Here is a 24,711-nt window from a genome sequence, read left to right on the forward strand (position 1 = left end):
GGTGCTGCTTTATCACTTTGCCAATTTTCAGAATTTACATAATGATAATTAACATTTTCTATGTCATTTCATTTTATTAACAGAATTAAACCAAGACTTCAACTTGTTACAGGGAATCAGTTTTACTTATAAATAGCTATAAACTCAAGATAGTGAGATGCATCCTAAAAACATCTGGAAGCAACTTTTTTAAGCTCTTTTTTAAACTTTGATTTTTAGCTTAACTCTGACACCAAACGTATTAAAAAAGAAAAAAAATAAGAAAGAAAAACAATCATTACAAAAATGTAACTTGAAACATGTGCAGGTTCTGTTGGGTCACGATCAATAAAGTCTAATTTCTTTAGTTTTAGATTAACAGAAAAACTCACAGAAGAGCAATTGTTGCATACAGATGATCACAAATTGCATAGTCGGGATAGTCAGAGAACAAAGTAACGCTTTATTTTACAGCCTGGTTTTACACATACAGTACTATTGTAGAAATCTCTAAGAAGACATGAGTCATCAGGTACTCGCCATTGCAAAATTTGCATTTTATAGGCTGTAAAATTAAGCTTTAGCAATTAGTATCATTGCAAATGTATAATCAGACATTGTAGACAGCACTACATAAAAATTAAACAGACTTTTCAGTGATTTCCCCCACCCCCATCCCACAACAAGAAATGAAACATGAAAAACACATACATTTTGAATATAGATTTTTTTCACCCTCATGGGTAAATTAAATTTATTCTTTTTTTTTATAATTTGTCAAATGTACATAAATTATATTTAATGCATCAAAAACCAAATGAGCAAATCAAATAACCTCATTTTTTTTTAAATAAAAAGAGGTAACAGAAAAGAGAACAACATTCTTTGTTGAGATCATTTTTAAACAAGTATTGGTCAGGCATTTCATTAACCTGGGAAAGCAAAGTGCTACACACAACAACCACTGAAGACAGTTCACCATACACCTTAATGAGGATTGGACTGAAGCACCTTTTCTTAGCTTAAAGCTAAAATGGAGATTCCAGGGATTTTTTTTTCTTCTTTTTAAATTTTCCTTTTCACAAAAAAACAAAAGAAAAAACAAAACAAAGAAACAAAAAAAAAAAAACCTCCATTGTATGTTTACAGTCTACCTTGAACAAACCATTAGCCAAGTTTACCCTTTTCCTTGAGAGGGGCATACTTGCAGGGACAATGTTCGATTTCAAGTTAAAGTAAGTACGTGAACTGCTTGACTCAACAGGCTGCTAAGACCTTGGTTTACTATATTTTCCTCCAGGATGGAGCTTTGTGTGCAAATAAAGGCATACAATTCCTTCATGAGAAATAAACATGGAATTCAGCCATATGCTTTCAAATAGTAATCATATATTTAATTGATATACATATATTGCCACCATTGGCACATATGATATTGCACACAGTGATGAAATGTTGCACAGAAAGAAAAAAAAAACAAAACGATATTTTTGTGGGCAAAAACATTCCAAAATTACAAATAATGTGGAATAATGCTGAAAAGGTAAAACTACATAAAAACAAACAAAAAACAAACAAACAAAACCCCCCACAAAACAAAACAAGACATGCTTGCTACTCCCCATTAATTGAGCAACTTACAACTTACACATAACTAACCCAAGCCATGAAACAAGCATTTTAAGGGGTGGGGTGGGGCTTTCCCGTAACAACGGATACCATTTCAGGCCACTACTGATGTTCCCAATCAGCCCCTGCTCTCCCTGCTAATGCATATGGCTGGTGAAGAGCCATCTCTTCTGCATCGTCTTGCATCTAGGTGACCACCCCCTTCCATGTTTACATGTAGGCCGATACCTGGATGGCTAGGGAATGGGGATGGCAATAAAGTCGGGGGGGGGGGGGGGGGGGGCTGAAAGGTAGCAGAAAAAAGTTAAGAATTCTGCTCCTATTTTTCTAAAGAGTTTGTAACAAACACTTTTAGCACCACGAGTCGTGCGCTAGCACACAAGGGGGCTGAGACACAAGAAATAGAAGAAAAAGGAGTTTTGAAAAAAAGAAGAAGAAGAAAACAAAAAGAAGCCATAACTGCGATCCAAAGCACCAGGCCAGCGTGTAAGCATGCGGAGTGTGTAAGGCACCAGGTTGTTTATATGCTGAAGAGGATGCTCCCAATCAGGTATCATTTAGGCTATACCAAAGGCTCCAAAAATAGGTGGTCAAGGACAGTCTAGTTTGCTGGTTTCCAGTCAATCTAAACATGGGAGCAATCATTTAATTCAATGCTGAGGTAAATCTGACAGTATCTGATTGTTGCCAGTTTCTCTGGAGTTTACTGACAGAGTTTATAAAACTGCTATCACACATCTATGAGATGCGACTGAACTGGATTAGAACCAGTTGTTTTCCGTGTGGCAGCCCAAATATTTACAATTAGACCAGAACAGAATCTCATCACCCCAGGTGGGTATTTGGGCTTACAAATCTAAAGCAGAGCTATGAGAATGTATCCAAAGTAGCCCCACACTGAACTTCACACCCTCAGATCTTAAAACGCAAGAAAGGAATGTGCACATCCAATGACATAACAGACATTCACCAACAGGTGAACCAGGCCGTCTTCACCTCGGCTAAGCCAGGCAAGCGCCTCAGTGGCCGTCCTCATAGTGTGATGGTGACATTTCGATTACTGTTCACAAGGTCGCTGCTTTTACAATCATGCTTTGAAACAACTTCCACTAGAACTACACCGAGCCTTTTGGATGGTAATCCCCCCCCCCCAGTCCTCGAACTTGAGATTCATACAACATAGGCAGATAAAGATACGTATGGAAGGGTCTTTGAGCCAATATTTTGGGAGACCAACGAAATCGTAGTGCAGATAAACATGCAGCAACAGCACTCCTTGGCACCATTTAGACTTTTATGACTAAACAAGATCACAAAAAGTTTGTTTCATATGTACTAACCGATTGCGCTCTTCCAGTTTTTACTATGCCAATCAACACAGTATATTCAGGGTCTTTTGCCTTGTTAAATAATCTGCAGTTCAGGCCATTTGCTACATGTTGTCTCTGCATTTCCTCTATCAAATACACATTTAGTACCTTTAAACTGAACACATTGCATTAACAACGAGACACAAAGGTAGTCTATTATATATCCATCTGCATGGCAACAATTTCAACTGAAACAAAAGTTACAATATTAATATATCTTTGAATGCCTCTGGCAAATGTCAAGATCCAATGACCAGTTCCTTATATGCAATGCATATTGCACAATAAATAGAGCACTTATTTCATTTCATGAAAATGCCTACACGTTCCTTTGTTTTGTTTTGTTTTTAATATATATATATATATATGTACTGCATGAAATCTTATCAGTTTCCGAAGCAGGCCTAGCCCTCATATGATTTATGTGTAAACACCTCTCTACTCACAGGTAAAGGTAAATAGGATGGCAAGTACATGTGACAACCTTTTACAAAGTTTTGGAATTTTGGTCTAAAAATTAAAACATCTGATTTGTGCTGAAGTCATTTAACTCACATGAGAAGGAAACTTTTTTGTCTCTCCTTTGAACTCGGCAATAATTCAATTTGAACATTGCAAACACTTTTTTTTCCTCTCCTCTTTACAATAGCTTTAACTGGTACAAAAGTTTTCTGTTAATAAGGGAAATAAACAGTTCAATATCGTTTGTCAAGTAGGAAACAATGTTCAAATATAATGTTATTACTTTGTTTAGCAGCCTGTTACTGTATTAATGGTGGTTAAGTGGGGTAACATCCAGCGATGAGTGACAACATGTCATAACTGTCAGGTCGTGGAGGTTTCTTATATTGTGGGTGATGCTCCCTTGGTTAAACCAATACAGTTAAATCTTTAGATTTCTTTCATTATACAGTAGAGTGTTTTCTTTTTAATTATAATTCTCTTGTTATTTTCATTACTCTGGCATGTTTTTCCTCTCTCTCTCTCTTTTTTCTTTTTTTGTTTGCTGTCTATATCAATCCTCGTCTCCATCGTCCTGCTGCATCTCCTCTTGTTGCTGCAGCTCGCATGCCCTTTTCTCCCGCTGTTTCTCCTGGATCTTCTTCATCTCCTCGGCATATTTACAGAAAGTATTCCCAAATTTGGACCACACTTTGTAGGGCACTGTAATTGAGTTGCGGTACGTTGGCTTCACCTCGCTTACCCTCATAAACACACCGTACTTATTGGATCCGACGTCGAAGAAAAACCGTTTGTTGTCCACAGTCAACGATGACCCTTCGGGCAACTCTGCAGGTTCGTCCTCTACACCATAATCGTCAATAAGTTTAGCCAAAGCGTCACGAAACTCAATAAGTCCCTGGGCAGGCAGAGCAATCGTCTGGCCTTGCGTGAATCCCAAACCGGGCCCCCGGTTAACGGTCTGTCGAATCCTCAGAAACCGTCCCCGCTGGTTCTCTTTCAGATCCATATAGTATTTCCGATTTTCTCGGACCAAGAACTCGCTTTTGAGGGCTCGCCTGGGCTCGTCTTGTACCATCCCCGGGTTGCTCGGACCCAGCTGGGCATAATGTTCGATGAAGTCCCCCAAGTAGTCACGGAACTCAACCGCCACGGACATGGAGAGAGTGAGGCGGCTCTTGTTTCCACCGGCCCCGACTTCTGCTATCTTTAAGAAGCGGCCTTTCGCATTCTGCTTAACGTCCAAATAGAAACGTTTGTTTTGGATGTCAACCCTCTTCGATGCCAGCTCTTGGGTCTCATGCTGGAGCCCGGAGGCCGAGCCCGCCCCTCCTGTCGCTAGGTGCATGGAACCGAAGCCTGGGCCCGTAGCTGCTCCTCCCTGCTCACTTCCACTGTCTCTGTCCGCCATGATGCTGCCTGCCTGCCTTCTCCCTCTGTCTGCTGCACAGCCACAGCGAGCCGGAGCTCTCGCGAGATCTACACAAGAGTATAAAAAAATAAAACGAGAAGGGCGCTTAACGCAGAGCGATTGCCATGTGTTTTAATGCCCTTTATGCCACACCGCACGACTAATGTCATAAGCTGTCACTAACATTGAAAGCGAAACCTACGGTTGTTGGAGGAAATGCGTCTACCAGCCCACTTAAGTTTCATTTCGTCTGTACAACTCCCGAAAAGCCAGGTGCTTTTCCAACCTGGAAAGACCCAAGCTTGCCCTCAAGTTTTTATCTAAGAAAATAGCCTTCTAATGCATCACCGACTTCACATCACAAGTGTATCTGTTTACGTGGGATGTGCTAACGAGTTTACAGATCACCGTTTGCTCTCAAAGAGTTGAAGAATTAAATTTTTTTTTTTGATTTACAAGTCACAAGAAAATTGGTCTATACATATTATTTAACAGGACCACATCAGCAGCAATACAAATAATAGCAGGACTGATAAAACGAATAGCTTGTAACGAATAATTAGTTTTCACTCTAGGCGACAGTCAATTATTACATAATTTATAATACGTCTTACCTTTTATACATTGTATTGGATTTCTAGGCTATACTAAACACTGATATCAGCATTAGAATTAGAAAGGAAGGAAGGAAGTTTAGTTTAAAATATATGCTATGTATAGCTAATAATACAAATAAAAAAAATTATATATATTAATTTTTAGTTTCCGATTCCCGTTTTATTTTATGAATGAGCAGTTTTGTTCTATAACGCCAAATCATGTCAGAAAGGGAAAGAGAGCCGCCATGTTAACTGTGTGGGAATAATATGAGCAGAGGTGGGTCTCACACAACATTGTTTCAGCAACTCAGCTAAGTTTCCCCACCCTAGAGGCTACTTACCTCTGCTTAGATAAAAGACGGAACAACTAGGCTAGCTTTAATACCACCAGTCATTCCTCAGTTTGAAATCTGTAAAGGTGCAAATTTTTTTTTACAAAGGTTACATTTTTTATGTAGCAAAACATCCAATGAGCGTGCTCGGTATGCCTACGGGACATGCAAAACAGCTGCCAACATCAAGGCTAACACACACAGAAGGCGTGAAAGTGTAGCAACCCCTCCTGTAGCTTACGTTCATGAAAGAAAGGTGCTGTTTCTAAACTCTGACTTTGTGGCGACTATTTCTAAGGTAATCTTACCCACTTATTCACGCCTTAAGATAGAATTGTGTCACCCAGGTGTCCGAGCAAGGTCTGAACGCTGTCTCAGCGGAGCCCCCTGCAGCTCGCAGGCCTGCCTCATTAGTACTCGGGCCTCCTTCTCTTCAGCTATTCAGCGGCGGCAATGTCTGCTCCGGGTCAAAGCTCTTTCTTTCATTTTATTTTTTTTACTTGCGCAAATGTGAAATTTGATGGGCAGACCTGGGCTATGATAGTTCAGCTCATTTGCTCTGGTAATATTTTGCGCATTTCAAGTAAAGCCACTGCATGGATTGATAATGGGAAAAGATCAAGGCATGCCCATCTGGGCCTACACAGATTATTACTGACTAGACCATGACGATCTTAGAGCATAAAAATAAGTAGTAATAAAGCCCCAAATAAATAAATAATAAACCCATCTTAACTTAAATTCTGCCCAAAAAATAAAATACAATAATCAATGCTGGCGATACTTTTTTTTTTTTTTTTTTACACGAAGGACCTTTTTTTTAGTCTTACTTCCGATTTACCTGGAAAACGATTTTGTTTTTTTGTTTTGTTTTTTAAAAAAAGAGTGCCAAGACCTTTCACTCGAGGCATCTATGAGCCTGTATAGGGTATCTGTATTTTTTATTTAGCATAAATCTTCTGCCCTTCTTCCGCCTTTTCTAATTCCTTTTTCATATTTACTTCAAACTACTTTAGATTGCCTCCAAATCATTTTTACGACCAAAGATAAACAGCGCAAATAGGTTTTAAATGTAAAAATCGCTCAAATAGTGATTCCGGAGTTTTATTCAAGCGCACTACAAAGAGTTAGTAGGCCTATTATTACAAGAAAATAAAATTTAGTATTCAGTCAGTGACTGTGAGACAGCTGTCCTAGGCCTCGTCTATATGATTACACTGCAGAAAGCCCAGAATTTAAAACATAATTGTTTCCCCCGCCGCTCATTCTTGCAGACTCGTTTATGTGTCGCTGCCGAGTCCAAATAAGGGAAAATGGTAAGATGTTTAACTGTGGGTATCCTTTAGGCACTATTCGTTCTTCACTTCACAAACAAGACCGAGAATTGAACCTCAAACTTTTATTTAGAATAGAAAATATCAACTGCATTGATGGAAACGTTGAGATACGTGATTAATTTCCCTCTCAAAGTTGACCTTTCTTCTCTACCTTTCCACAAGACTGTTAGGCCTGACTGAAGCCAGTCATACAAACAAACCCAACGCAGAAACTTAAAAATAAAGTAAAATAAAATAAAAATAAACATGTATGCATCTTGACTTATAGATACTACTTGATTTCTCAGGCGTTAAATATTAAAGCAGTAATTTGAAATGCTTTACATTTAAAATGCTGTATGCATTCTGTATGTTTATAGTAATCATTTCAAATGCTTATTGTTTAAAAAAGAAAATTCCGGGCTGTGAAAAAAATATTGGGTAATTTAAAAAGTTACAAATATTAAAAATTATAATTTATTTAAACAAATAATGAATAATAAAATGTGAAGCAGGAGGACGCTGAAATATCCGGACGATGCTAAGAGAGAAGTCGCGTTCAAGAAAATTATTCCCTCTAAAATTCCCTGAAGAAGAATTTAGGTCGCTCTTCTACTCTGTCCATCAATAGTGTAAATCAGAGCTGCAGGTGAGGAGACAGAAGCATGTGGGCCTTAAGAGGAAACAATACACTTGACTAATTTTCTCCTTCTTTTAAACGTTCTCTTAATCTTTACCCACCTTTTATATTTTTTATACACATAAACATTCAAATATGACCTATTCTGCGCCTCAAAGGGTGATTCATTCCCCAGTAATTCCCACTTTGATTAAAAAATAAATGAATAAATTGTGATTAAAAACCTAACAACTGCGCGAGGATTAAACCAATGACAATTTTAGAGTCTAAACGTGTATGACTGTGATGTTCAGCGTGAGGTTGGCCTGTTGGTTTTCTATGCAAAAAAAAATCAACTAAGTTTGTCCGCACCTGCTCGCAGTGAACCTCTCTCATTATTTCATTGCCACTCCCCAGGAAACTCTGAGTACAAGCTTGTATTCTTTTCATTAAGTGTTTCTGCTGAAGAGAAGTCAACTCTATGCTGTTTTTTTTTTTTTAAATGATGTGCCCTTTCTTTTTATTGTTAGTTTTTCTAAATAGATGAGTCCAATAAACACCGCTGTGGATGCACGCGAAATGGGTAAGTCATTCCTATTGCACTGAATGAAGGAACAGCACTGCAAACTTACAGGCCTCGTTTGTGAATAATGTGTCGGATTTAAAATGGCCTTACCTCTCTGGGCCTCAGATTGCAATGGAACCACTCATTTAGAATTTCATCAGACTTTCTAATCAAAGCGTTTACTGTGACAAGCTCATCTTTGTCTGTACAAAGTTACACCTAAAACACTATATACGCCTCTATATACGCAGATTTATGAAGACCCACTAGACAGATGAATAACTTATCAGTTAAGCAATAAATTCATCACCAGTCGGTACTTGGCCTATTTTCTTTCTGACAATTTTAAATTATGGACGTGGATCATACATGCAGGTCTTTTTCGGATCCCGAGATCGCATCCAACGCAGTTTTCAGCCTCAGAAAGTGTTGTCGCAGTTGGTAAAAGACAGCCGCTGTGATCACCTCCCAAAGTTTCTCCCTACATCCCAGCATAGGTGGCATCGCTCCAAATGCAGCTCCATTTTTTTTTTTTCATTTTTCGTTTTTTGTATCAGATCAGACAGATCGGTCGTACAGTGAAGTATTCATGCTTCTGTAAACTCTCCTAAGCAATGTCATATGCTTGGCTGCACGTCAGGACACTTACAGCACAGCAACAATGCGAATGACTTGTAAATAAAGCGTCATTCCACCGAGCGAGACTCCATAACCTACCTTTACCCCGCTCAGTCTGCAGGCGCAGCGCCTTAAAACCTCGACGGCCTGCCGCAGATGGCGAGACGAGGCAAAAGACACATGTGAATGCGCTCGGACTCCTGCGTGACAGCGACACGGACTGCTCCTGCTTGCTTCACAAGATGGACAAGAAACCGAGAGTCGTGGCACGAAGAGCGACACACGCACAATTCAACGCCACTGCACGTTGCATGATGTCAACACGCAAATGTTGGAAACTCGGTTCAAGGGCGCCACTTCTCGGCGACACTGGGGAATTACAGTATTGTCTTTTTGACTGTAACAGGTATAGGGCAACATTTCTGGGAACTGTAATGCAGGGTAGCGTCTAAAGAAGTGAAATCCGAGCGTAGTTTTTGCGTTAATGTTGTGAACTTGTGTGTCCCACTTTGCCAGTGGCAAAATGAATGAATGAATGATCTCCAAAAGTTGATTCTGTTCATCTGGACGCAGCGTTTTCAGTGGGAGAAACTTTTAATCACTCTAATTATTGGTTTTCCTATCAAAAATATATTCAAAAACATATGACCCCTGTACAAAGTCCTATGTCCTGGCTCTTTGAGCAGCCACTGAAAAACTAAAGTGACTATTTATAGTAATTCCCAGCCAAGAATTGATAAAGTAGCTCTGATCTTAAAGGGGAAATCCATTACCTATTATGTGATTGCTCCTTAAATGCTTGTTCCACCAATTCCTACATCATCGCATCTATCCCGCACTGGTCTGCAGAGTGCTGTTTAAAAATCGCATTCTCAATTATAGGTGCTGACAGGAGGACTTTAGTCCACACAGTAATGTCTTGTCTATTGTGAGCGTGTTTGACATTAACACTCTATAGGTCTAATTCAAATTTCAGCACCACGGAGAGCAGCCAGGTCTGTTTCAAGCTGGCAGGTGGTGCACGCAAGTAACTCCATTGTGCTATTATAAGTTACAGTATGGTTTTGAGAGTCTTTGGCTTCCTGGTTTTAGATTGATTTATTATAGAATTTATACCCTGACCTTTTTACCTTTTAAAGGTTATTTCACTTAATCTTGTGCACCTTTCATTTGAGCCAAATTCAAATCTAGCACCCTGCTGTGTCGCTTGTTTGATGAACATCAGCAGTTAGGGTATGTTACTGTCTCTCAACTACTCTCTGGTCAGCAGATGTCGCTCTTTGTGATGCAGTTACTTGAACATCATGTATCCGCATTCAGGCTAAAACCAAACCATTATAAATTTCAACTTTAGTTATATTTGGTATGACGATAATCAGTATTCCTATGTTAATTTGTGTAGTTATGTAACGTGACGTTTGTCAAAGTGCTCTGTCAGAACTACCCTGAATGAACACGTTTAAATATATATTTAAAAAACAACAACACTTTAACAAATAGTTCATCTGCGGTTTGGACCCCGGTGTTGCAGCTCTATAGATTTAATGCGGTCTTCTTTCAACAGCGTTTTTTTTCTTCTTCTTCTTTTTCTTTCTTTTTCTTCTTCTTCTTCTTTTTTTTAGAGGCAGAGCAGTGAATGTGACCTGAATGCAGGGCATGACTTAATGGGATGAGACGCAAAACTCATTCAAAACAGTCTCTTGAAGACTCCGAAATGCTTTCGCAGCCTTAGTCATCGCAGCCATATGATTTCTCTGGGCTCAGCGGGTTTCCGTGTGAACCTGTTTCGGTCTTTGGAGCGATGCCTTGGCTACAGTGAAATGCGATTTTGAGGAGGGACAGTCATGGATTTTGGATTTCGTTTGTTTCGTTATAACGTGAGGTCGACACCGATAAAAGACCATGGAGTGATCGGCACACAGTAGCGGGGTTTGGGGAGTGAGGAGAACGACCCTTCGGTGCGTCGGTTGCCCGTGTCAGAGCTCCAGTTCTGCGTTTTTTTTCTGTTGAGGGAGCCTCTTGGCAATCGGCATTATTTTCTGTCCGTCTGTGGCTCGTAGGGGAGGCGGAGAGAGAGCCGCGGTGGAAGGCGGCGTATTAGCGCTATAGCTGCCGAGCAGAAATAATTGCTTTATTTTAATTTAATTTTTTTTCTTTTCTTTTCTTTTCTTTCTTCTTTTTTGAAGGGGTGGGGGGAATGAAACGTGGCTTTTGTTTTGCGAGCGGACTACCAAACTTGTGGTTCACTGCAGCATTTTGCGTCTTTTCTCTCCGCTGCAGATGATACAGAAAACCATCATAGCGGTACCCCACCACTGCAATTTTTGGGCAAAGATAAGAGTGGCGTCGTCTTGCAGTTAAGGCTACTATGGCAGCATAGGAAGCATCTTCTGGAGAGAGTGAAACCGCCGATTCCTTGCTTAGCATGTCTACGATGCCTTATTATTAGTAGAAATCAGTGACTGGGTTTGAAACCCAGCGTCACCCCGCGGTTCCAGAGCTACTGTTTACCCACTGAAAATCACCCGAAAAAGCAGCGGATCCCGATGGCATGGACACTTATGCAAGGTCTGCCGCGCTGTCGTGCTACTGGAGCCTACTTGCTGTCTCTTCATTCAACCCAGCTCCATCGCCATCGCCCCGCAGCCGAGAGAGCCCTGCCGCAACGCGACCAGCGACCACCGAGCCAAAGCAGGCGGCATGAGGCTTGATTCAGTACATTTATCCATGCTGGTCATCGGGGTCTCATTCGCCTGCTACTCCCCGAGTTTGAATTCCCTGCAGGACCAGGCTTACAAATCCGCCGTGGTGATCGAGGGCAAGGTGCAGTCTACGCCTGTGAACGTCTCTGCGGAGCCGTACCGTGTGAATGTCAAAGTGCTGGATGTTTGGCCCCTAAACAGCGGGGGTCTGGAGCGAGAACAGCTCGTCACCGTGGGGGAATTTGGATCTGAGGCTCCGTGCACCAAAGTGAAGAAAAACCACAAGTACATTTTTTTCATGGACCCCACTGACGAGCCCTTGGTTTTTAAGGCATCGTTCGCGCCTCTTGACACCAGTGGAAAGAACCTAAAAAAGGATGTTGGAAGGATCTTGTGTGAGGACTGCGGTAAGTCAATGTAGCCCTAATGTGGAATACCGGTGAAGTCCAACCCGGAAGAATCAACGTTGTGTTAACAGCCCCGGGCTTGGGGCTTTTGGTAACAGGCACTCTGGTGAATTGTGGTTATTGTGGCCACAGCATGGCTTGGAGTCACTGGGTACCAAATAGGTGCCTAAGGGGCGTCTATGCAGCAATTTTCGACAACTCTCGCAGGCTCCCATAGCCCACATGATCAATCAAACTCTCTTTCTCTCTCCCATTCTCCCTGAACTGCAATAGACAAGCGCCTCGCACTGTTGCTAGTGAGGAATTGCAGTTTATGTGTACTTTACTATCTGCAGCCAGGAAAGCTGCTTTATTCTTTGACATTTCAGACACATTGCAGTGCACGTTTTACTTGTCGTTAGTCATACAATCATTGCAGTTTTCCAAATATCCTCGTGGCTTCTTTTATGAAACGCCAAACGCTTACATTTAAAGGAGCGAGCACAATTTCAGGACCAGGGACAGCGGCCTGTATCACCGGTATCACGTGTTGAAAATCACGCTGCCCTAGGCAAATTGGCTCCTAGGCTATATTTAGGCTACCGCCCTGCTTTAATGCTTTAATGCCACACTTTGTCGTAGCAGCAGCAGAGCAGGTCTGTCTGCAAACAGACAGACCTGCTCACATGCTAAGGGCTAGCAGTGTGCTGTAGCTGAATCCTGAAACGTGATGCTGTGATTGAAAATGTCGAATTAACAACTTTCCCACGTCACACTCAAGCATTTTCCTTTTCTTGTTAGTAGTTTAAGAAATAACTTTGGTCTGTAGATGTTGTTCTTAGAGAGTAACTTGAAAACAATATCCAGGGCATTATGTTTGCAGTGAGGCATCATGACCCTGTTAATCGCCATTGAGAGAATCAGGTTTATTGACAGCAGATATTTCAAAGGAAAATAACTTTGCTCTTTTCTTCTTTTGTTAGATTATTTTCTTGAGGATGTGGAAATTACGGAGTACAAAAAAATAAAGGAAACTGCGGTGCAACAGGCTGCACTCAAATCCTGAATTATTGTACATATGTAGATGGACACAGATTTTTGCTTTTTCACTTGATTTGCATAAGCAATGTTGTTTTCAATGCCCTTTACTAGGCTAAAATGAGCCCCTACTACTTTAATTAGAAAGTAGTGCAAGTGTCTGTAACGTGAACTTAAAGGCCACATAGTTCCTTCATTGTGTCTAGGCTATGGTGTTTGCTACTCAGCTGTAAAATCTTACTTGCCTGTCTTCCACACTTCTTCCACAATGTTTAGGACACACATTTGCACTTCCATTGAAGCACTGCGGCCTAAAATGTGATGCGTGTCCTGTACTGCTGCTGTCTTAAATCCACTTAGTCTGTACTCACGAGACACAAATTCTCCCCTCTCCTCTTGATTGTGCCACTCTCACTGTGGCTTTTAAACTCATCATCTTGTTAGAGAGGTAACAGAAAATGGACCCTATTCCCTTTTGGATTCCCTGAACAGCCCAAACAGCCCTTGTCAGTTTTTCTGGCACTTATCAAAGCTTGTCAGTGATGTGATCAAACTGGCACAGCCACCTATTGTGTCACTTTGAGTTACCACACCCAGTTCCTGGGCCTTTTATTTACTTCAAAGAACCCATCAAAGTATGTGGTTATACATGGATATTAAGATCTCCCCAGAGTTTCTTTTCTGACCCCCCTCTCCTCCCCATTTATGGCTTGTCATGCAAACAGTAACAATATCCTCGTGATACTTTCAGTTCCTTTCTTTGTTCAGCACTAACCAAAGATCACCAACTTTATGGTGACTGTTTTAGGCATTTAACTATCTCTTAATGTTTGCTCATATTTTTTTGGCTTAACAAATCTTGTTTAGGCCCAGAGACTGATTCCAGGTCTTCTTAGGACCTCCCCAAAACTTGCCTTTAATCCCTTTTTGGCACCGTACAGATGCTGTCTAGTGTGTTAAACATATATACTGTGCAACTCTCAAAATTATGTGGTTGTGTGACTTCCACTTCCTATGAGCTGCCTTAAACTCAGGCTACCTACAGCAGTTAACACAGGTGTTAAAGTGAGCTTGAGCACCTTTAGTAAAAGAGTAAATCTGATAGGCAGAATAATACATATTACTATTGAGTATGTTTTTTTTCTACCTGTACTTGCTTATAGCCAAAAGGATGGAGTAATAAGAAAATAATGGCATGAAATCCCACAACCTCATTGTGGGATTTCGTGTCACATCCCCTTGTCCGTCTCATCCCTACTGAGTGTTAATGGTGCAGATGTAAATGAAGCTGCTGTGGTGGAAATTTAGCATCTAGCTCACTCCTCTTCAAAAGAGGAGTTAGCATAAATGTTGTTTATACTTTTGCTCATAAACATTATTTTTTGGTGGGCAGTAATTTTAAATGTATAGAATCTTGTTTCTGCCACTGAAAAAAATGCTTCCTTCAATTCATCCATTCTCTTCTGCTTATCCAATTTTAGGGTTGCCAGCGACAGCTGTTGTAGGGCGAGAGGCAGGGTACACGCTGGACAGATCACCAGTCTATTACAGGGCCAACACATTGACACAGACAACCATTCACACTCACATTCAGGCCAATTTAGAAATGCCAATTAACGTAACCCCACTAACATGTCTTTGGATTGTGGGAGGAAGCCAGAGGAATGGGAGAGTACCCACGCAAACATAAGGAGAACATGGAAACTCCATGCAGAAAGTCTTGCTGTGAGGTAACAACGCTAACCACTGTACCACCAAATAAAAATAACAACACTAAAATAAAACCAAACCAAAAAAGGCAAATTTCTTTGCCATCGATAAATCAGAACTTCAGGTTATTATCTTAAAATTTAAAGTTATTATATCTCAAGAAACCCCAAATTCGGAGATATTTAACTTGAAGTTTTGGATTAATGGATGTCATTTTTTTTCAGTGGCAAAACAAGCTTCTGTACGTTTTGAAATGATTTCCCACTTAAAAATAAGTGGAAACAAGCTTAATAAATTCAACAAATATGATCACACACAAGCTGTTTATATGCAGTTTATATTGCAGTGTGTCATGCTCGCTAAATATACATGTGCTGCCTATTTACAATAGAGAAATGTGTTAGGCAAAGGAGGAAGATGAAACATAATTTTAGTTAAAGTTAACCGGTTATTTGTTGAGCAGATATTTGATAAACTGGAAATTTAAAGTTTACTTGTAATGCCTTAACTTTGGAGATTTTAATCAGACATGCATGACATGCTGTAGTTGTGTTTTTTCATATTGTGAAACATCTTGCAAAGGAAATCAAAGCATCATAATTTTGTGGTGCTGTATTCAAAGTTTGCAATGAAATACTAGGTACTTCAGTACAGTTTCATACAGGCTGGTTAGCTGGCAGTACTGTGGTGAATGTACAGTCATGTGCTATGTTGGACAGGTGCAGAGCAGATTGTGGTATTTATGGTCAATGTAAGTTTACATCAAGGGTAGCAGATCTTAATGCAAAAGTAAGCTGATGATGCCGATAAGCTTCACTCAGTGGAATTTACCTTTTATCTGAACTTTATATCGTCTAGTGGTTTCAGATCAGGGACGATAGCTCATACAACATCTGCGTCTATCTTGTTGAAAGTTAAGTGGCAAAAATCCACAAAGAGCAGGGACTCTCACAGCAGCACCAGACCACAGCCTATACACAAAGGAAAATTTTACTGGATCTCACAATGCAAAATATAATTGCTTATTTCAAAGTGGTTCTTATGCCCACATTGCACTGCTATACCCGTTTCCTCACCTGCAAAATCCCACTGTAACTCCCTGTTAACACCTGCACTTTGGCTGCAGGACTCAGTCAGCTGGGTGCTCTGGGTTTCTGTCAGAGCAGAGATGAAATCAGCAACAATTACACTTCTTATGCTACAGGTTACAGAAAGCATGCACAAACACAGGTTCATGTTAGCTATGAAAATGCTGCCCTCACACTGGTTGTCCATGTCTGGCTGAATCAGTAGCATTATCTGTGACATTACTGTGTATAAAAAAAGTTATACAGTAAGCTAGCAGACATATAAACATCTCACTCAAGTATACATTTCAGTATCATTGCATGACAGCCAGTATTTCCTTGGAGTTTAGTGCTGCTCTGCAACAGGTCACTGTTGATGCTATCACTTTTAAAAAGGAAGTTCGCTTATTATACAAAGCAGGCACAAGCATGTCAGATATACTGGTATTCCAGAATAAGGAAATCTACACAGTGGACCATAGTCAGTATTAGTGCACCATAAGGCCCAGTGACCTACTCCTCAGTACACAATTTGTGTTTACATCTCTTTTTAAGCTTGTTGAACATATGTCAGTTGACTTGGCGCACAAGTACTGAAGTAGGAGGCAGACTGCTCTGTACACACACACACACACACACACACACACACACACACACACACACACACACACACATTGTCATCCATTTGTCTATTCAGAACCTTTTTCAGAGATCACATCTCAGGATTGTTTCATTATTTTATGTATTTATTTATTTATTTTAGCCTAAATCAAAAGTGTGCAGACTGAAACAAATGTGGTAGGTGCCCCCCCCCCCCCCCCCCCCCCAGCTTTTTGTCTATCCACAGACTCATTGAGGAGACCTACATAGCTGTATTTTGCGTGTGCATGTGTGTGGGTGTATTCAGGCTGGTGGGAGCACTGTATGAGTAAAATGAAGTACAAATCAGTGCAATGTCTATGACAAAAAGCTCTCATTTTAAAAGCTGTACATTGTACTGCAAAATGCATCAAACATGCAAATCACTGTCACTTGTGTGTATTTTTAAAGTGCTCATTCTGGCCATTTAGTTTTTTTGAGCTTGATCAATGTAAACCTGTTGCAGTGAATGCACACCCTGTTACTAATCTGTCACTGCAAAGTCCAACTGTATGCAGGTCACAGCTGCTGCATTGAGGTGGTAGACAGGCAGAATTTTGCCTGCAAGCTATATCTTTCTGTGAATTGGAAGAGGTCCTTAGAAGAGCCAGACATAGAACAAGAATGACAGCTGCTGATGGCTACTGGGCTCTGCTTCTACCCCACAATTTAGTCTTGTGGCAGCATTAATCAGCATGCATCTACAAGTTGGTCATTACACCCCAATGACACTCTCAGGGGCCATTTAGCAAACAGTTGTGACAAAGGTGCTCATTTACTGTATTTCACCAGCAAAAATTATTGCCATGCAAAGGATGTGTGCTTGTTTAGGTGATGACTGAAGCGTTTTTCGATGGTCAGTGTTGTGGCCTTCCAACTGAACGTGACTGAGATTACACTTTATATTATGCGATTGTGTGAGGATTGTTTTCTATGTTCACATGGTGGTCATTTATGAAGAATTTCTGCCCCATTCAATCTCATCTTGGCTATTTTACAGTGACAAGATTGCTTGATGTATAGTCACAAGATCTGTGGGGGAAAAAGGCATGACCATTTTCAGTAATTGGGTGCCCATTTTCTTGTCCATTAGGTACTTTCTCACAATCACTCAGACTTGTGCTCCACGTTTCTAGAGACAGATTTTTAAAAGCTATTATTGTGACAGGGTAAGCATTTAGGATATCTATCTTTTGCGTCTCCATAAGTCACACTGCCCCAGTAACAGAGCAGCTGTCATGGCACAGTTGAGGTTTTCTGATTTGGGTCATGGTTGTACCTGTTTGTACAGCAGAGCTATTGCAAGTGAGCAAGCGGTGTGCTTCGAGCCTTTCCTCTACACTCCTAAAATTTCAAATCAGATTCTTCCCAGCTCGTGTGTTGTAATTGTTGCTCTTCTGCGTTACGTAATGAGCTCTATAGAGCCATGATATGAAAAAAAGAAAGAACAGTCATAGCAGAAATAAGAGTTAGAAAAAGATGATGATTTAGAGCAGAATTCATTCTTTTTTTGGAGGTGAGGCACATATTTGGTTATTACTGTTACTGAGTAAGCCAGTACTTTAACTACAGTGTTAGTTGATCCATTTATTGTTTAAAACAGTGTGAAGCTCTTAACGCTGATGCATGTTTGTGAAAGTTACACAATTATCTCATCAATGAGGAATGTCAATTTCCTTTCTGCTCTAGTTGTGGCATTCACCAGATATGCAATGTCATTTGAAATACTCAAAATCACAGTGGATGAAGATGGAACATATTAGCTTTAGTTACTACCACCTAAAAACTTTCTGTTATTATGTAAATGTACTGTGTTACTCCTTGCCTTCCATGATTTAGAACATTAATACGGTTACTGTACAATACTGTGCAGAAGTCTTGAGCCACCTATCATTGCTTTATACTTTGCTGGGAAAATGGGAAATGTGTGCCGGGATTTTCTGAAATATGTGCAAACACGCATGGAAATACAGTATATAAAGCAAAAACAGAGTATGTACATTTATAAGGTGCTTGAAAGTCAATATTTGGTATGGCCACCTTTATTCTTCAACACAGCATGAGCTCTCTTAGGCAAACTTTCTTGTACTCTCTTTAAGGATTATTCAGGATTAGTTCTCCAGGCTTCTTTAAGGATATTCAGAGTTTTTCTTTGGATGCTGTTTGCTTCTTGTTCTGCTCTCTCAAGATGATCCCACACTTATTCAATAATGTTGAGCTTCTGGTTCGAAGGAGGCCAATCAATGACTGATAGTGTTCTTCTGTGTGGTTTTCTATGCAGGTATGCTTTTAATGCACTGACAGTGTGTTTGGGGTGTTTGACATGCTAAAATTGAAGCTATTGCCAATTAGATGCTTTCCGTATTGCATATTTCCATATTGCGTGGTGGATCTGATGATACTTTTCTGTTTTTTGGCAAGCTCTCCAACACCACAGGCTGAAGCGCAGTCCCAAACCAAACAGGGCCTCCACCACAGTGTTTTACAGCTGTAGACACTCACTGTTGTACCTCTCTCCAGTCTTCCTCTGTACACGTTGATGGATTTTTGGTCAAGTTCTTGTGTAATTTGGCATACCTTAGTCTTTTCTCCTTGTTTTCCCATCCTTAAGAATAGCTTCTTGACAACGCCCCTCCGCTGAGACCAATGATGAGGCTCCAGTAAAGAGTATTGAAATATGCTGAAAGGTTAGTTTGTAGACCTGCCACTTTTTATTGTCCTCTACTTGTCCAGGTTCCTCAAATTTGTTTAAGGACACACTGCATACCATACCAAGTTTTCAACTAATAGATCTTTGAAAATTACCTTGTTAGTGGAAAAATACTAGCTTGCGTTTGTATAAGTATACCAACTGGAGCATTTTTCACAGATTTACGTAAAGAAATGAAAATGTGTTTTTGCAGCAGGATGGTAGTAACAAAGTGCAATGCAAAGGTGCAATTTAAAGTTGGTTCTTTGCTAAGCCGTCTGTTATGTGCAGGTCTACAGGTCAGTGTTAAGTGGCATAACAAACAATAAACATTCCACTGAAAATGGTCAGGTACAAGGACTGGACTGAAAATGAGTGAAAAAGCAGCCAATGTCCAAAGAAAAACTATTCTTCAAGGCCACATAAAAGTGGTGGCTTAAGATTCTTGCACACTAATATTTGTGTATATATATATATATATACAGTAAACATAAATATATGACAATTTTGGTATATGAAAGATACAAAACGGGCCAAAATTATCTATCAGCTGCAAACACAATATTTGATTTCCAAATTATATTCATATCAGTAATTTAAGATGGGCACCGATTGGTAGCAGGTATTTGAGAAATAAGATTCAGGTTTTCAGCTTGCTTAATGGTTCTTGCTGGTTAGACAACAAATGTTAGAGAATGTCATGTACCTAACGGATTTCATACAGTATTACGGTTATTAAGGTTAAGCACCATTTGTGATGCAAGGAAAGCTCTGGACAAAGCACAAAATGGAGTTATCACTTCCTAATTCTTCCCGATCCACAAAATGCTGACAGTTTACTTATGTGCAGTTTAACATATCCAGCATCAGAGATACTTGCTATAGTTTAAATGTCTGTTAACATAAGCTTTAGATTTCACACACACACTAAAGCAATGCTTTGGACGATTATAAATTTCCATGTAATACAGAATTATGTCTGGGCTCATGGAGAATAATGGGCTTACTCTAAGTTCAGCTGGATAAGAACTATGAAAACAAGTCTGCAATGCCATGCAGTTTAAAACTTTCAATTTTATATCTGGTTTATTATTTGCTTCCATAAGTGCAAACTGCTTAAGTGAGAGTTTAAAAGTATTTCGTAAGATCACGAGACTGGGGAAATAACAGCCTGCACGATGCCATATTGGTAGATATGATAGTAGACAAACATGATAGACTGCCTGCTTGTTCAGTTTCTCGCTTAAACATGATTAAGCAAAATATGCATGTGATATTATTGGCAAAAATATGGATTTAAAAAAAATTGCAGTAATTTAATAGCTGTGTCTGCTTTTATTTGTATTCATGTATTTGTAATTTTATGGAAAAGGTTTTTTGTTAATAGATCAATACTGCATGCACCTTCTGCTGCAGGTAAACTGCACCTTTTCACCAGCTTTTATCAAACATTGCATCGCAAGTCTCTGACAAACGGGTCAATATTTTCTGTGTATAATTAGATAAACAGTCATGTTTTATCCAGAGCATTTACCTTAACTGTAAAGCCACAGATCTTTGTGTCATGGCTGTTATACTGCAACACTGCAGCTTGCAAACAGCTGGCTGAAATCTACCATCAGACAGAGAAGCAGATTTGGATTGGTTAGTGGTGTGAATGCAGATTAGTCTTACAGTTGGAACCTAATCTCGCAAACAATAATCTCCATTAATCTCCAGCCTGCTTGAATTCACAAACTGGGATGAAGGCTGCGTTTGAAATGGCAAAACTATTTAGAGCAGAACACGAGGATAGTCTGTCTGATACTTTCTGCGACAGGTGGAAACCCTGTCACAGAAAGGGTTTCCACCTGTGTTTTTTATACTTAACAGTCAGAAATATTCAGTGTCAGTTCTGTCACAGTTTTATTATATTTTAAAACTGTGCTAATGAATTGGTACAAAAAAGTTTACTGGTCCTTCTAAAGCAACAGGGACAAAAAAGAGGATATGGTTAGAAGTTGCAGGAAAATGTGGACCAGCACATTAAATCAGCTCTCACTCAACCCATCTCTATCACACAAGGATCTTGCATAACCCCAAACCCTATCGCCCCAATTTTGCCTGCTGGCTGCTGCCAGGAAGATCCGAAGGAAGACAAAAAGATAAAAATAATATTTAAAAAACAAATAATAATAAAAACGCTATCAGAATATCAAAAGGAGAATAAAAAGGGCAACCTTGCCTCCACATAACCCAGATTTGTGTGTTCTGATAAAATGATCCATGTTCAGTCTAAATACTTAATTTATTCTTCAACTTTATTAGATCTCATGGCATACCTCAGAGGAAAACATCCACGTCCATGTTATCAGCTATTCAGTTAAACAGCTCATTCACCCTGGAAGACACCATTATTTTTTATAAACCTCCCTGTAAAACACTAGCACTGGATTTAATGTACAGTGTCAGCACCAAAGGACATTTTAAAGGATGGTTGAACCTTTAATTATACTTTACAGTGGGGCAAAAAAGTATTTAGTCAGCCACCGATTGTGCAAGTTCCCCCACTTAAAATGATGACAGAGGTCAGTAATTTGCACCAGAGGTACACTTCAACTGTGAGAGACAGAATGTGAAAAAAAAAAAAATCCATGAATTCACATGGTAGGATTTGTAAAGAATTTATTCGTAAATCAGGGTGGAAAATAAGTATTTGGTCAATAACAAAAATACAACTCAATACTTTGTAACATAACCTTTGTTGGCAATAACAGAGGTCAAACGTTTACTATAGGTCTTTACCAGGTTTGCACACACAGTAGCTGGTGTTTTGGCCCATTCCTCCATGCAGATCTTCTCGAGAGCAGTGATGTTTTGGGGCTGTCGCCGAGCAACACGGACTTTCAACTCCCGCCACAGATTTTCTATGGGGTTGAGGTCTGGAGACTGGCTAGGCCACTCCAGGACTTTCAAATGCTTCTTACGGAGCCACTCCTTTGTTGCCCGGGCGGTGTGTTTTGGATCATTGTCATGTTGGAAGACCCAGCCTCGTTTCATCTTCAAAGTTCTCACTGATGGAAGGAGGTTTTGGCTCAAAATCTCACGATACATGGCCCCATTCATTCTGTCCTTAACACGGATCAGTCGTCCTGTCCCCTTGGCAGAAAAACAGCCCCATAGCATGATGTTTCCACCCCCATGCTTCACAGTAGGTATGGTGTTCTTGGGATGCAACTCAGTATTCTTCTTCCTCCAAACACGACGAGTTGAGTTTATATCAAAAAGTTCTACTTTGGTTTCATCTGACCACATGACATTCTCCCAATCCTCTGCTGTATCATCCATGTGCTCTCTGGCAAACTTCAGACGGGCCTGGACATGCACTGGCTTCAGCAGCGGAACACGTCTGGCACTGCGGGATTTGATTCCCTGCCGTTTTCGTGTGTTACTGATGGTGACCTTTGTTACTTTGGTCCCAGCTCTCTGCAGGTCATTCACCAGGTCCCCCCGTGTGGTTCTGGGATCTTTGCTCACCGTTCTCATGATCATTTTGACCCCACGGGATGAGATCTTGCGTGGAGCCCCAGATCGAGGGAGATTATCAGTGGTCTTGTATGCCTTCCATTTTCTGATGATTGCTCCCACAGTTGATTTTTTCACACCAAGCTGCTTGCCTATTGTAGATTCACTCTTCCCAGTCTGGTGCAGGTCTACAATACTTTTCCTGGTGTCCTTCGAAAGCTCTTTGGTCTTGGCCATGGCGGCGTTTGGAGTCTGACTGTTTGAGGCTGTGGACAGGTGTCTTTTATACAGATGATGAGTTCAAACAGGTGCCATTCATACAGGTAACGAGTGGGGGACAGAAAAGCTTCTTACAGAAGACGTTACAGGTCTGTGAGAGCCAGAGATTTTCCATGTTTGAGGTGACCAAATACTTATTTTCCACCCTAATTTACGAATAAATTCTTTACAAATCCTACCATGTGAATTCATGGATTTTTTTTTCACATTCTGTCTCTCACAGTTGAAGTGTACCTCTGGTGCAAATTACTGACCTCTGTCATCATTTTAAGTGGGGGAACTTGCACAATCGGTGGCTGACTAAATACTTTTTTGCCCCACTGTATCAGTGAGGCATTGTAACATGGCATGGAAGCCTCCTGCACCTGATGCATTGCTTTTTGATACGAAGAACCTTCCACTAATATGCCCCATTTCCTTCTCTTTACCTGTTTTACGGTACAGCAGAATCTCATGGGCCTTGACGTCTCAGACACTACAGTGTAGTGCTGGACTGTGACTATGTAGTGGACCGAGCTGGGCTTTTAGATTAGCTTACAGCCCCCCAACCACTGCCAACATTTATAGAAGTCAAACCTATTTATTCTTTAACACATTTAAAAACGACAAGGGATAACCGAAGTGCTGTACAACTAAAAGCAGTATAACCGAGCTGGGAAGACAAACAATAACTCAGTCACATTTAGGTGTTTTAATCTGCTTCTACCAGAAGCATCTGATTAGCTGACTTTAAAGACATATCAGGAATATCCATAGTTAAAAGTTCAAAAATGTAAAAGGATTCTAATCTGTTTAAAACCATTTATTTAAAAAAAACAATCAATAAAATCTTAAAATCAATTCTGTAACCGGGCATCAGTGTAAAGAAGCCAAAAACAGGGGAAATATGGTCTCATTTACGTGTGCCTGACAGCAGTCGAGCTGCTGCATTCGTTGTAGACAACAAAGCAGAGCCTGGCTGATTACGAAATAAAGGCTATTGCAATAATCAAGCCCGGATGAAATGAAGGCATGAATTACTTTCTCAAAGTCAGCAGATGGGAGAACGTTCTTAATCTTCGCGAGGGCTCTCATCTGGAAGAAATTGGTTTTAACAACAGAATTTATTTCTTTATTAAATGACGCTGCCATCAAAGATCACCTCCAGTTTTGTTTTGTTTTGTTTTTGTTTTTGCAAAGGGCCAAGGTCACCTTTAAATGAAGAATGTGAGTCACCAAGCGCCCCCCCCCCCCCCCCCTTTTTTTTTTTTTTTGTTCATTCAGGTTCAAAAAGTAAGCACGTCATCTTGACCACACTATTGTAAATCTTTCCTTCAAGCTTCCCATTTCCATTTAATCACCTTAAGCAATGGCGTCATTAACAGATTAAATATTATTGTCTGTGGCATTATTGGAGACTCCTTCAACCCAAACAGGGAATCAAACAATCCTCACTCCATCCATCTTTACAACCGCTTATCCGATTCAGGGTCAGTTCAAGGCACCCTAACGCAGGGCTAATATATGATTCCTATTATATTTTTGTATGGTAGTCTTTACTGTGTTTTTCTGTGATTTTCAGTCACTACTTTCTTGTTTCCTATTGTACAAGTACTGTAGTACTGCAGTGGTAGTGGAGAGCACAATGTTTGACTATGTCCACTAAATAGTCACAGTGTTCAGTGCACTATTTATTAGACTAAAAGCTGGGCCTACAGCTAAAATTTTTAGCAAAGGTTAAGCAGTGTATCTCAACCTCACTGTTCTCTCACTAAATCTTTTGTTAAAGCTTCCCATTTCTGTTTAATCACCTTAAGT

At 40.2% G+C, this 24,711-nt stretch overlaps 2 protein-coding genes across 4 annotated transcripts in view; one reads left to right on the forward strand and one right to left on the reverse strand.

Moving 5' to 3' along the window:
- Positions 1 to 1,064: 1,064 nt before the first annotated feature.
- On the reverse strand, positions 1,065 to 9,116 carry puraa (purine-rich element binding protein Aa). The gene is made up of 2 exons (XM_026182120.1): positions 9,000 to 9,116; positions 1,065 to 4,919 (listed from the first exon to the last, which is right to left on the reverse strand). Exon 2 carries the CDS (start codon positions 4,849 to 4,851, stop codon positions 3,994 to 3,996), a length of 858 nt encoding a protein of 285 aa, XP_026037905.1. The 5' UTR covers positions 4,852 to 4,919; positions 9,000 to 9,116; the 3' UTR covers positions 1,065 to 3,993.
- Positions 9,117 to 10,455: 1,339 nt separating this feature from the next.
- Positions 10,456 to 24,711, forward strand: part of nrg2a (neuregulin 2a) — a 78,981-nt gene continuing 64,725 nt past the window's right edge. For 2 of the 3 annotated variants that reach the window (XM_026182111.1, XM_026182112.1), the window contains exon 1: positions 10,456 to 12,009. In XM_026182111.1, coding sequence (XP_026037896.1) covers positions 11,601 to 12,009 — 409 coding nt within the window. In that variant the 5' untranslated portion in view covers positions 10,456 to 11,600. The remainder of the gene's footprint in view (positions 12,010 to 24,711) is intronic. The other variant, XM_026182116.1, reaches the window with a different exon arrangement.

This window comes from Astatotilapia calliptera, chromosome 10, assembly GCF_900246225.1.
Source record: "Astatotilapia calliptera chromosome 10, fAstCal1.2, whole genome shotgun sequence".
NCBI lineage: Eukaryota > Metazoa > Chordata > Actinopteri > Cichliformes > Cichlidae > Astatotilapia > Astatotilapia calliptera.